The sequence below is a fragment of the Tachysurus fulvidraco genome, chromosome 11 (assembly GCF_022655615.1).
Source record: "Tachysurus fulvidraco isolate hzauxx_2018 chromosome 11, HZAU_PFXX_2.0, whole genome shotgun sequence".
Classification (NCBI taxonomy): Eukaryota; Metazoa; Chordata; class Actinopteri; order Siluriformes; family Bagridae; genus Tachysurus; species Tachysurus fulvidraco.
In genome coordinates this window covers 12433590-12448748 of record NC_062528.1, presented here as the reverse complement: position 1 = coordinate 12448748, position 15159 = coordinate 12433590, and the positions used below count along the sequence as shown (strand labels likewise).

At 38.4% G+C, this 15159-nt stretch overlaps 1 protein-coding gene across 1 annotated transcript in view; it reads left to right on the top strand.

The window, feature by feature from the left end:
* Positions 1-1031: 1031 nt before the first annotated feature.
* Positions 1032-15159, top strand: part of nova2 (NOVA alternative splicing regulator 2) — a 48167-nt gene continuing 34039 nt past the window's right edge. The window contains exons 1-2 of the mRNA XM_027147449.2: positions 1032-1841; positions 8653-8796. Coding sequence (XP_027003250.1) covers positions 1685-1841; positions 8653-8796 — 301 coding nt within the window. The 5' untranslated portion in view covers positions 1032-1684. The remainder of the gene's footprint in view (positions 1842-8652; positions 8797-15159) is intronic.

Sequence of the window (15159 nt, the reverse complement as noted above, 5' to 3'; positions counted from 1 at the left end):
AATCTAACATTATACAGTCTATCATATATAATCTAACATTACACAGTATATCATATATAATCTGAAATTATACAGTATATCGTATACAGTGTATAATATATAAACTAACATTATACAGTGTATCGTATCCTATATAATCTAAAATTATACAGTATTTTCTATACAGTATATCAGATATAATCTAACATTATACAGTATATCATAAATCATCTAACATTACACAGTATATCATATATAATCTAACATTATACAGTATATTGTATATAATCTAACATTATACAGTATATTGTGCATAATCTAACATTATACAGTATATTGTATATAATCTAACATTATACAGTATATTGTATATAATCTAACATTATACAGTATATTGTGTATAATCTAACATTATACAGTAGATTGTATATAATCTAACATTATACAGTATATTGTGTATAATCTAACATTATACAGTAGATTGTATATAATCTAACATTATACAGTAGATTGTATATAATCTAACATTATACAGTAGATTGTATATAATCTAACATTATACAGTAGATTGTATATAATCTAACATTATACAGTAGATTGTATATAATCTAACATTATACAGTAAATTGTGTCTCTTGAAACACCAGTGTAATTAAACAGTTTTTTAAACAGCTGGCCCTAATCAATGAACAGGTTCTCCAACAACTGGTTTACTCTGTACTTAAGAAAAAAAGTCATTTTTGCTTGTATTCACTCAATAAAAAAGGAAAAGGATGTTTATGTTGGATATTTCATAGGTTTATTGCGAAATTGATTGCCACCATGATCGCTAATGTAATCTTAAATTACACTGCTTGAGGAAGCTTCGTGATGCTGGAATTTTAATGCCCATGCCCTCAAAACAAGAGTGCTCCTTCCTTATTGTCATAGGAACTAGCTGATTCGCCAGACAAAAGCAGAACGATCCAATCGGAGCAAGCAGAAGGCGGGTCTTTGTCACCAGCGTTTGACGGCGAGCCGCGTGACGTCACGAGACTCTCGGCACACCAACGGCAGGCTCAGAGATGCTGTGAGCGCGAGACCACAGCATCTTTCAGTCACACGATCCGGAAAAAGCACGCATCTCCGTCAAAGCCCGTATCCGCACACACACACACACGCACACACACACACACACGCACCATCCTCCTCCTCTCCGGACCTGACAGACAAACCGAACCCCAAGAGCTAAGGAGCGCTTCAGAAGCAGCGTTTTTCGTTTCGCCTCCTTTTCTTTCTCCTAAAATATCCGACACGTTTCTTGTCTAATCTTTTTTTTTTTTTTTTTTTTTTTTTTTTTGGGGGGGAGGACTAAAACCATTTCTCCTGTCTATGAGGAGACCAGCATTACAGAAGCCAAAGCAAAGCTTGATAAGTTATAAGAGGGAATAAGAGCTCACCATTTCCCCCGGACAGCCTGCCAGAACAACATCCTGCTCCATAAACGTTCATGTGAATCCTTCAGTCGCGCATCGTTTGGCGAGCAGGGATCAGTGCGCTCTGGCACTGTGTTTCTCAAGGAACTTAACGCGCATTTGTAACGAAGCACACGACTCAAACCTCAAACCTCTGTTTTTATCCCAGCCTCAGATTTGGAGAACAGGATCGCATTCGACACGCTTCGTGCGACGGAGAACAGCGGCGGAGTTTCGGCGTCCGTGAGAAAATGATGGCCGGCGGGGCAGTGCAGCAAAACGGCATTTTCTCCAATCCGCACCACCACAATCAGCAGCCACACATGGAGTCGGACCCGCCAGACTCCCGCAAGAGACCGCTGGAGACGCCGACCGAAGCGAGCAGCACCAAGCGCACCAACACAGGGGGTAAGACAACAAACAAGCACAGGGCCTGCCAGTGTAGGGCTTAGAGAGCCGTGGCGCACGTTCAGGTTACAATTTTAATCTGTGTACTATTTCAAGGATGTGTTGAAATACGTCAGAGTGTTCTGAGGTTCAATAAATCTACACAAACATTATCCGTGCCAAACATTATCCGCGCCAAAGTGCGTCCATTTTATAATAACAGCGGCCTTTGATGGTAATGATGGCTGGAGACTGACTGTAGCCTGGGTGCTGAAGGAAAGGCGTCTATCTATATAGATGTATATGTGTGTGTGTGTGTGTGTGTGTGTGTGTGTGTGTGTGTGTGTGTGTGTGTGTGTGTGTGTGTGTGCTACGTATAACCTTATAATTACGTGTTGATGAAATGTAGGAAACTAAGGAATGTCTTTAAGGCTGAGAACAATGAGGAACGACGAGCGCATCCTTGGCATCACCGCGGATGACCTTGCATTTATAAACAAGTGCTTCCGATTTACCAGCGTTGTGCCTCAGAATGCTGCGTGTTTGAATTAGAGATTTGATTTTTTTGCGCAAACACTGTGTCAGACTGGCGAATATCAGGAATATAGTCACGAATAGAATAGTCACACATTATTATTATTACAAAACAAGGGGAAACGGCCAGGATAGTCTTATCGCCTTCAGCCAAACGCACACAACACCATGTAAAATAGAAAATGTTAAAATACCAGGCTATATATTATAAAGGTCACATGCTATGATGCGGAGTTATATGATGCGCTTGGACATTTGCGGTGTTGGATGTAACCATTGGCATGGCAACCCGGTTAACGTGTCTGCAGCGCGCTCGGGGTGTGCAGACATTTCCAGATTCGCTCTTATAACTACATCAGGCCTATTAAAAAAACGTCCTATACGGTTCATTTACAGTATAGTATATTAGTTGTTTTTTTTTCCTGATTAACATTAGAATTATTGGTGCACCTTTTTCTCTTGCCTGCTGTTTACATGTGTGGAAATCAATGTTTTCTGCACTGGCAAAGAGGAAAAAAGCCCATGTTGCACCCGTGGGAGGCATTATACACAAACCCCATCCATTTGGCCAAATGAAATGGCTGTTAGGATGGTAAGAGCAAGGCAGCAGCACCAAGCAGGATTATCTGTTTAATGTTTGGTACAGCCATATTATCCTTCGGAATATCACACCACTGAAAGCTCACTAAAGAGCAGATTTAATTGCTTACATAAGAACATGTTGTTAAGTACATGAGAACATGCTGATATATACATTATTATTTACTGATAGAACATACTAAGATATGTCTATATATAGATCAGGATGTTAGATTGTGATATCAAGATTACGGTTGGTATAGATTGTTTCTTTAAACAATAAAAATCAGTTCAGGATTTGTTGTTTTTATTAAGAATAATACAGAAACAAAATATTAGGTCAAATGAAAAATTGTAAGGTATTTGATACTGGTTGATCAAATTTGAATCTTAATATGTAGAGGAACAAAAATATTATGTAAATATTGGACAACCCAGTAGCAGTTAAGACAAATGAAAATAACAGACCCTGTTGAATTAACCATACACACATCCGTTATATTTGCATTTGTTCTTTTTTAAACAGTGTATGAATTTATGATAAATTTGGCCTTGTGTGTACTGCATGTATTACAGCAATTCAGGAAAAGCAGAACCAAAAAGGTCAGGGTAATATTGCATGATTTACAATTGAGCAAAATAAAGAATATGGTTTAGTTATGTGTTGAGTCTGTTCATATTGAGTCTGTATTCTCAATATTAACACTTTAATATCTGATTTATAGGATTCAATGCAGAACATGTCAAGTCATGTATTATTGTTGTAGAATACAGCTATATTCAGAATGATACTTGCTTTCTTTTCAGGGTACATTGTGCTTGTAACAGCATGACATAATTCTCTCATTGGAAATAATATTATTTTACTAAAAATCATATTCTCTCATTGGAAATAATATTATTTTACTAAAAATCGTATTACTTAGAACATATTTCCTTTTAATATATTTATTATTCTTACAATTATAAAAAGCCACACAATTCTAAAACATTTACCACAATATTAAAATTCTCTTTCCATACATGATCATGTTCAGTGGAAAATAGTGTTGTGGTAAAATAATAATAATAATAATAATAATAATAATAATAATAATAATAATAATAATAATAATAATAATAATTCATATACTTTTATTTATTTATATGTTGCCTGTAAGAGCTTTTTATACATAGTGAGAGAAAGTTGGCAGAAAACAAAGCATCGTATTCTTGCCAGAAGATCATTAGGGGAGTGGTGCTGTTTTAGCCCCTTCACCATTATAAAGCTGCTCTTGGTTTTCCACAAGCTGTGCCCTGAGTATTAATGCCGTATATAAGGTAGAATGTTGTAATTTTGTAAATGAAAGCACTGGCACAGGAGGCATCTTGTACACTCTTGTAGGGGGTGCAGGTGTCCTTGGTGAGTAGCATGAGGGAATGGTGACCCTCTTATGGGAAAAGTGAAAGAGGAAATGTGTGTGTGTGTGTGTGTGTGTGTGTGTGTGTGTGTGTGTGTGTGTGTGTGTGTGTGTGTGTGTGTGTGTGTGTGTGTGTGTGAGTGTGTGTGTGTGTTACTATCAGAGAGAGTGAGACACTTATGAAGATGGAAGAAAGGTAGAGCTCCTGGAACAAGAAAGCTGTTGTTGGATCGTCTATAAGGGATATTATTCGGGGTATTGATTAATATGATAGTTCTGTTCCCTCTGACTTCACATACTCAAGTACTAGCTTACATCTTTGTCTCTTCATTTAAGAAAGGATGGGATGTCTCCTGCTAGGAAAAGAGTAGGCCATGGAGCGTGTTCAAAAAGAGATCTTACATAAACATGATTTACCAGCTGGGTTTGAGGATTTTCCCCAACCCCCTAAGACGTTTACATGGAGGACAAATAGCTGCTTCCTCACTCTGGCCCACTCCATTCAAATACAACTGACAGAGCTGTACAGCGATCCTAATACAGCTGCGTTTGTGACCAGCCCCCTGATTAACCATGCGGCATGGCTGCCGCAGTTATTACTTTGGGAAACCATGCATTTAGCCCCTTTTATCACTTTTCTTGTGGCACCCTTACCAATTCGTGTGCTAGTCCTCACTCATCCTTCTCCATCTCTCCATCGGTGGTGGCCATTGATTACCTTTCAAACCACCGCCGTGTCTGTTTACTGATCTGCGAACAATTTTAACGTAAAGGGGATGCTTTTCTTCTCCTCCTTCGTTTTTGAAAGCACTGCGTCAAAGATTAAAAAAAAATCTCTGCAAGGGCGGGGGACTTTTGGTGGGCCGCACTGTTGAGAAGGCAGCACAGGATTGGATGAGAGGCTTGTCTCGCTCTGCCTGTCTGCGACGGAATGGAGCATGGGGCGCTCGATGAATATGAATGAGAACAATGAAAAGAGCGACTCGAAAAAAGGATGATTCGATCCTGTCTTTATGCTATTTCTTCTTGACAGAAAGGAAACAGTTGCCTCATGCTTGCGTTTGTCTACGCTAAAAAAAAGAAAATTATTTAATACGTTGGTGAATATTTTGGTCAGGCAGTTTATGAGACAGACCTATTACAAAATCCTGTTACTTTGCATCAATATGTGGAGGCTATTCCTCAGGATTTTATAACATTGAAAATAATGTAGCAAGCAGATGTTATAACACAGATATGACATACTGTATATAAAAGAGGCAGGGTTTGTCATCATCATGTGTTGTCTACCTTATCAGAACTTACCACTAAAAAAATAATTTGCCACTATTGCTCCCTAGTCACAGTCTGGCTTGTTGACCCAAACCGCTCCTGACACAATAGCCCAGGATTTGAACCTTCAATCCCCATGCTGATACTACCTATTCTGGACATCCCATCACTCTGGTCCTCTAAGCAACCAGTGACTTTGTTTATCCATGACAGTTTTTAGCTGCTTTCAATTTGTTATATATTGGCATTAGCTTACTACATGTGTATGCACATGCAGTAAAAAAGCACCCAATCATTAACAACAGCATTTAAATTCATGATCTTTGTTCTTTCTACAGCACATAATGGGAGTGCTGGATTGGAGACATTTCTTTCAGTTACTCTATAACTTCAGGAAACATGATGAGATTTTCCAGGCTGGGTTGTGCAGACACGTGAGAGGAAATAATGTTGTTCCTGTTAAAACTACAGTCAGTGCCTCTGATGCTGTTTTAGAATTGGGAGTCCCTGTGTTTAAACAGATCCTGATTTTCTGTATTGCCAGAAATGAAACACTACCTGGGAATACCCTGGGAAATCCTGAGAGGCGGAATGCTGGTCTGAGTGTTTTAACACAGAGGGATCTGGCATTCTGTTTTGACCTGCAGTGCAGTGTGCTCCGGCTTCTGTTTCCAGCCGCCTGCTGCATTCGTTTTAATGCACCTGTTAAAACACTGACTGAGAAAAGCAGTCGAATTTCTTATCTTGGGTGACTTTGCAACAAGACGATGTCGAAATTGAAATAAACATTTCAATGCTTGCACTGAGGCACTGTGCAATTATATAATACTGGATGTGCTTGGAGTTATACGAGCAAACTGTTGGGCTGTAATGACACTGACTATCTTTAAGATAAATTTGTTTTCAGAGTTTGTATCCAGATTCATTTCCTGGCAGATGAGATGGGAAGAGCTGATTAGATGTGAGAGATACTGTAGGTCTTTGTCTGTCTAATATCTTCTTCCTTGAATGCACTTTAAAGGCTTACAAGTATCTACATAAAAATAATAAAGGCTTTATATTTGAGTTTATTATTGTACTTTGTATCATTTAAATCTGCCATTTTTAATTATTTAAAATAGTATATGGTGTGATGGTCTTAGCTTTAGGACCTTATTTTGTCAGATAGTGATTCCTTGATTCTAATTCATTAGGAAACTGGAATTCTTTGTATTCAGTCTTGGTGGATTAGGAATAAAACAAGCATGTGGTATTGTCTTCTTTGTTAGGCATTTCTGAGGCAACAAACATACACATACAGAAAACAGATTATTTATTAAACCTCCATATTAATTAGGGGTGATTAAATTAGGATGCATCCAAATCAAAAGGAGGGCAATCTCAGTTCTCGGAAATCTGGGTCATTGCAAAAAAAAAGTACTTGTTCTAATTTATGGATAGAGTCAGGCCATAGTATCTCGAAACAATATGGGGCCCAGGTCAGGGACACAAATATCATCCTTCTGATTCTGAAGTTTCATTTTAGGTTGCCATCATTCTTTTAATCTTTGCAGTATGATTAGAGTGGGTTAAATCCTGAAACAGTAATGTGTGTGTATGTTGTTTAATCTAAGATCTGCACAGTGTAAGCATCTCACACATATTGATACTGTAGACAGTCTGTTGATGTTAAAAGGATTACTACAAGACAATTAGAAAGTTAAGGGACTGTTAAACCGACCCATTTATTGATGCTAATTCAAGCACCATCCGCATTTGCATCCCAAACTATTCATGCCACTGACCTTCCTGAGTCTTTTAAATCAGACTGACACAGTCCCTCCCGGCTCCTTCTGGTAACAGTGATGTTTTGCCAGTATTATGTTTGTGACCTTTTTTAACAAATCAATGTTGTTGCACTATCTGCTAATATTTCCTGATAGCAGTATTTGGCTGTTAGCTTGCATAGATCAGCATGCGCAATAAAATGACTGCAAAAGATAAATAACTCTTCCAGAACTCTAATCTAATCTAATGCACCCATCTTGTGGGAGCCGACATAGATTAATAGCGGCTGGATATTAGGCGTGTCCTCGAACGGCTATAGTGGGTGGATACAATGTCATGTTAAAGTCAGACCACTGAGTATGTGCACACAGCAACTCCACTGACCTGAATAAGAGGCCTTACGCACATCAGCAGCAGTCGTTTATAGGCCTGGATGTCCTCAATTCTCACTGTTTTTATTCTTTACAATAGTTTACTATCTGTAAAGATTCTACTTGCCGTAAAGCTCTTTCCATGCTGTGAATTATTAATAATAAATACTGTGGAACTAAATGTTTGTTTCAACATGGCCTCATGCATGATTTGCAAATGCTCACAGCTAAAATGATGTGAAAAAGTATACAAGATACAGTTAAGGAGGCAGCAGGGTTAGCTTTTACTGTATAACCAGTCCCTGCTCATTCAGATTCTTATAAACCAGCTACCATTGTTCAATACAATCCCATGTAAGATAGAATCCTAAAACAAACCTTTACACTATATATATATAGTTTTATTCATAAACATGAGTTGGTTATATCCAGAGTTTATGTTAAAATGGTCTTAATATTCAAACACGCTATGCTGAAAGATTTGATGTTATGTTTACAGGGTAGTTAGCTAACTAATTGCTTCTAGTTTAGCTAGACTTTTGGCAGAACACTTGTGGTACTGCTCCTGTTAACTCCATTATCCAATGAATTATCTTTTCAATGTAATAAGTTTTTTAATGCCCTAAATCTTTGTTGCTGTTTTATGAACATTTTAAACGACTGAAAAATTGCATCAGCAGGTCCAGTCTTAAGTGTAGAAACTAGCATCTGTTGTTCTTTGTGCTTACAATAGTCATTAAAGTAATATTCTGTTATTTAATAATGTTTTTTTTCCATCAATATAGAATTACATATTATAAATATAAATGAGTTCCATCAATATAGAATTACATATTATTACCTTGAGAACATCCCACTAAATGTTCTGATCAGACGCTACAGCATTATTTTCCTTTTTTCTTTCTTTAGAAGAAGGCGAGTACTTCTTGAAAGTGCTGATACCCAGCTACGCTGCAGGCTCTATTATTGGCAAGGGAGGCCAGACTATTGTGCAGCTACAGAAAGAGACAGGTGCCACCATCAAGCTGTCCAAATCCAAAGACTTCTACCCAGGTGAGTTTTCCAAATGTGTCAGTCCACCATTAGTTCACATACTAAGTTATACTTTCAGTCTTTCTTTTCATCATCCAAACGTACTGGCGCACTGTTATCACCCTCTTGGCTAAAGTTTTTGGTGTATGTATAAATATTGTTTTAACTTAGGGCTACAATTTAGCCTGTTCCAGAGGCTCTCAGATTCATCCTCAATGAAAATCATATGAGAAGGACGTAATCTTTGGCATGCGGCCACCACACATGGCCTTTATCGAGGTTCAGGTTTCACAGCGTGGCAGATCAAGACATGCATGGATGCAGACTGTAGTAAAAAAAAAGGAGAACAGAGCTATAGAATGTAGTATGTGATCTCTTATTCTTGATGCCCTGGTAAAGTGGGTATTATAATCAGTGGATGTCACTTTTTATGTGATGAATAGATACAGTTTTGTTATGGAATCCAGCATATTCCTGAAAGGAAGTGAGGAATAGTGGGGGGCTTTTGGGCTCCTTGTTAAAAGAACAGCTATGCGCTTGTCCTGCTATGGCTGTCGTGACCAACAGGGCACCTCTGTCCTTTTCTCCCTGAGATACCCAGAAGAGCACAGCAGATTTCAGATCCAAGACACCTCCCTACAAAACCTGCATGCCCTTTCACTGGCTTTCTCATCTATGACTATTATAATGTTCCAGTGTTTAAAGTGGTGCTGCTTAAATGGCTAATTAGTTACGGGATAGAGATCAGATGATAAATTGAAATGCGTAAGGAAGCGGTTTCCGAAAGAGATGGATGCGATGGTGCAGTGTTGGTTTGTTGGAATGGAGTGTTGTATTGTGGCGGAGGGTGGGGGGTGGACACGGGCTTCCTCTGCAGTGAAGGGGGCATCTGTATGGAAATGAGTATGAGCTTTTTCTTGGATACAAATCAAAAGATCCACCTGCTGTGAGTAGGGGGAGGCTTTTTTTCACTTAGAAGCAGTGTCCGGCATTCCTGATTCAGGCAGATTTGAAACCTCTCAGCGGAAGGACCACTATCCCTCACCAAAGACTCTCTTCTTACTTCATCTTGGCTAAGTGCCCCAGCAGCATTTAATTCAGAGGCAATTAGCTGGCTACAGCAGTATTGGTCCGTAACTGGCCAGCATTCATTATTGCAGGAGAAAAGATTTATTAGATGCCTTCGCTTCAAATATAGGGTTGTGTAAGGTTTACTAGGAAACGACACTCATAATATTTAGTGGCTTTCTGCCTGTAGAGTCATCCACATCTCTCAGAGGCCAAAATCAATGTAGCAACGTCATATACACTATAAACATATTCTAAAACAGTATTAGTTAGTATGAAATTCATTAGTTAGTATGAAATTCATTAGTTAGTATGAAATTCACAGTATGAAATTTGGTAACGCTGCACTTTAAGAAGGCACATATTATGCTAGATATTAATTTAATACCAATAGGTGCATATAGTAACTAGCGAATACAGTCATCATTAACACTAACCAACACTAGCTTACTGAGATTTTATTTACAGTTATTAATACTATGAAAATGTATGTCTCTTAAAGTAAAGTCTTAATATATTTTATTGTTTAAGAAATGTTTATATAAAATTTTAATTTGTAGAACAGAATGTGAATTTTTTCACGTACAACTTCATTTGTTTTGTAATGGCTTTTTAAATATCTCCCCAAAAATGTGTAACTGTTTAACTGTCATGCAATGTATCATGTTTTCTGTTTAAACATATTTATTATAGAAAGTCTATTTGTGAGGAGTTTGTGTCTTTCTGTGTGTTTTCCAAAAGTAGTTTTCTAAAAGATGTAGGTAAAACATACAATTTAGCAAAAAATATGAGAATCATAAATGAAGGACTAGGAAGCTTCTAATGTTGCCTAGTTTAGTCATTATTTACACACAAACACAAAAACACACACTTATTAGCTCGAATTAATTTTTAATATATCGGCCTCAAAATTCTGGTGTTGAAGGTCTGATGCAAAGCAATATTGTAATATATAACCAATGTCATGTACATTTTAGGAAAGATTTTAATCTAATTTTAAAACAAAAATTTTGAAAGAAATGTTGACTAACCAAAATGTCTGAATATTGATGTATTTAATTACAGTACTCTATGACAAAAAATATCATGATGCTGTCATGATGCTGAAACAAAGACTGAGCGAATGAGTGAGTATTGTGAGTCAGTGAGTGAAGGAGTGAGTGTGTAGGAGAGAGGAAAATGAAGTGATCTTCACTCATGCTGGTTACCCAGGTGTTTGCTGCTTTTGCCACTGAAAGCAGGCCAGAGTGGGAGTTGACTAGCTAGACTTAGTGATGATGGCTTGTACTAGCATGGCCCAATAGCTTCCACCTAGTTATGTTAGTTATGTAACATAACAGAATGTTTTCCGTAGACCCTTGTTTTTAACTTTTTGCTGTAAAATATTTTTATGCGATAAATTTAGATAGGCACCACCTATCAGACACCCAAATCATTTCCAGACCATTGGCTGCGAGAGACGTTATCTGTCAAAAGAATTTCTGATTTGATGGACCGTTACTTTCATTGGTTAGTTCTTGGAGATTATTTTTTTCAGATTCTGTCTTTCTTGAGCTTACACAGCGACTAAAGCGCCAGATATGTACAGTGGTTGCTTGCAAGTGTTATTGTGACTGATGCTGGTAGAATAATTTGTGAAAACAGGTATGAAAATGTAATCTCTGTGACCATCCAATGTTGTTTTTTTGGCTTGTAGTTTTGTTTTGCAGATGTAGTGTGCAACAACACATCTCTTCTGAGATCATACAAGACAAAGACAACACAATTATAATGTTGTACTTGTTACAGTAATTTTACAACCCATTTGCTGACCCGGGTGACAGTGCTGGCAGGTGTTATTAATCATTTTCTTATTTTTCTATTCTGATATGCTATGCAAAAGTTTTCCAAAATCACTGGCATAAATGGGCAGAAACAAATTAAATGAATGTGGCATTATATATTTCTTGAAGATGCCTTATTCTGGGCTGAGCAGTGTAGGCCATGCAACTGATCCCACGTTCGGCTCATGTGCCTTAGAGGTGAGCAGAGTGCGTTATTAAAGCTTTCTCTTAATCCTGCACAATGATTGTGGTTTTCAGTAGCTAATTCTCGGGCAGCAGCTCAAAACCCCCCTCATGCAGCTATGCACACATTTGCACACACACATGCATGCACACACAGACACAAACACACGCACAAACACGCACACAAACACGCACACACACACACACACACACACACACACACACACACACACACACACACACACACACACACACACACACACACACACACACACACACACATCCCACCCCCATGCATTATCGACATTGTTGATTTCTCCCCTGTAATCTTCTTAGGTCTAAAGCTTTTTGACTAAATGATGAAAAGCCAATGTTACATATCTGGCCTAGAAACTAGATGCTTGTATTTTTCCTTTCTGTTTTTCTGTTTTAAATAGAAATGTTCCTAGTTTATTTGATGTTCTTAAGCTTTTAGCTTTTTGCACACTGATGGGATGTGAGGCTCTTTTGTCTGCTATTTAATCTGTGACAGCACAATTATCTGAATCATCATTATTAGATGCTATCAATTTCTAAAAAGGATCATTATTGCAGTAACCAGTAGGATAATTAACACAGACTAGTGAAGACCGAATCAGCCAAGAAGATGCTATAAGTCCCTATATGCCGAATAAAACCATTAGATCTGAGTTTGTGATTTATGCTTAAACCTTTATATTAAGCTACACCAAACCATATTAGACATGGTAAAGCCCAACTACTGAGATTATACAGTCTAAATATGATGTTTAAATTGCTTGTCATATTTTTCATTGAAACTCATTTGAGGGTTGATAATCAGTTTTGTCTGAAAGCCCCTAAAATAGTGGGATATATAGAGGCATGTTTTTATTGTTCTTCAAGTGTGTAAAAGCCTCATTGTCTGAGAAGCCTTGTCAGGGAGCATCTGGGGCTTGGCCGAGTGTCTAGTGGAGAAACGAGATTCCCATAGACTCTCATGGCTTTGTTTTCTTTTCCATGTGACGTTATACAGGCTGGCCTCTGCCTCAGTGATGCCCTCAGTACCAGTCAGTGCCTGAGACCCCCATGTTCAGCTAATCCTTACACAGAGTGGCGCAGATTAAACTCGTCGTCAAGACAAGATATGGACAGTGATCATGAGGACTCTCATACTGACTACCAACTGCTGAGTTGTTCTCGCCGAGGAACATTATTTTATATTGTGATGTGCTCAGAGCTCACCGCAGACATAACACAGCATGTACTGTCCTTAGTTAAGGTCATTCCATCTGTCTCTTGTCCACTTTGCTGTCTCCTGAGGTCTCAAAGGTGCTGTACTTTTTCAGCTCAAATGTAAAGCCTTTTAGTCGATTAAAATGAAAAGCCACGATGGGACTCACCATAAATACATTGATGCAGATTTTAGACAGTGGATCAATTGTGGAAAGTTGGAGTGATGCCTCCTCCCACACACTAGCCCACCAGCTCAAACCCTCCCTTATGTGCGCACAATACAAATAGTATCGATCTGTCCTGAAGCACTTGCTTCTTGAAATGAGATTGTGGCTAAATGCACCAGAGAGATTGAGAGAGAGAGAGAGAGAGAGAGAGAGAGAGAGAGAGAGAGAGAGAGAGAGAGAGAGAGAGAGAGAGAGACCAATCCACTCCCTGTGTTTTTCCTACGGTTTTTCATCACTCTTACCCATTTGTCCAGCTGGTCCCCTGCCTAAGTCATTTTGATAATTCACACTACAGTCCTTGCCGTCCTGGCTGCAGCACATGCCACAATTCTTTTCAAATGAATCCTTGGCTGACAGGGTGACCTTCGCCTGCAACATTAACAATCATCTTCTGAGCTGACTTTCCAAACGCCTAATAAATCTAAGGAAAGAAAAACATCAGATCCTCTCTAATTTTGTACATGGCTTGCCAATTTTTTTTAGCTACAATACAGTATTTAGCTTCTCCAATTAGTTTATTTTGTACTTAGATAGATCAGACCTTTCATGAATCCTGTTTTATCTGCTCTCAGATATGAGCATCAGTTAATAGGGTGGCATCATTAGATCAGGAATTAAAAGCTAACAAGCACAGAGGCTCAGAATAATGTCGTCTGTGTCCCGTGTAGGGGGATGGAGAGATACAGCCAGCAGGAGGTCTTGGATTATGGGCCAGTTTTATGTGTGGAGGTTCAAAAATAGGAGAGCCTCAATCCCTCCTTTTTGGCATGCATGACAATGGTTCGGCTCAGCTGCATATCTTCATATTGTTATGGAAGTGCCACGTGCTTTAGACATCATCCTATTTGCATGCGCATGTTTGAAACGAACATTCCCTGTACATACCAAGAGGAATTTGTTTATAGTGAATTAATACTGTGTTTTATCACTGATTAGTTTCTGATCTGCTCATGATGGTCTATTGTGTCTATTGTGACAAAGCTGCAGCGGTAGTAAGAAAAAGAAAGAATACAAGAGGGAGGAGAGAAGTGATTGAGTATCCAGTCGTTTGAATGATCAGAGATTGTCCTGAGCCATGCAGGACAATAAAGATTGCTGGGACACTTTTAATGACAATAGAGCCTTTGACATCACTGACCGCACAGGTCCTCCAGACTGGGGGAGGGGCAAACAGGCTGGCTTCCCATCTGCCCTTAGAGGTGTGTATTTGAGTGTGCGACAGCTAGAGACACAGACAGGCTCAGAGAGAAAGTAAGCAATGGAAAGTCGGGGTAATACCATGCTGTTGGGATTCCACAAGGAAAATTTTTTTATTTGAATGTACAAATGTGATTACTAATTACTACATGTGGTAATCATTAAAACAGGAATAAAACAGAGAAATATTATATAAAAACAAGCTTAGGGATATAGGAAGTTGTGTTGTGTTACATTACATAACTACTGTAGGCCAGATACATTTTCATCTCTCTTTGTGAGAGGACATGAGTTGATGACTACATCTCGAGGAGAAAGCCTCCCACCTCTCTCTTTCCCTGTGGTTTCTGATGAGCTCATCAGTAAATCTGTCCAACCCCCCACTATATACAGGAAAGAAGAGACCTGACAAAATTTATTTAAGAAATAATGTGTATACATTTCCTTACACAGTGCTTGTTGATGAGTCTAACACACCGGTGCTGTCATATGGGCTGTCCATCACATACAAGAGCTAATGCGTATAAGGCAATTTGACTATAACTAAAATATGCTGAGTAAATGACCCAAGATTGCTAGGTTCATTTCATTCTTTATTTTCTGTGGACATTTTGGTGATCTGCTTAATTGATTTGAATTATTTTATTATTTTT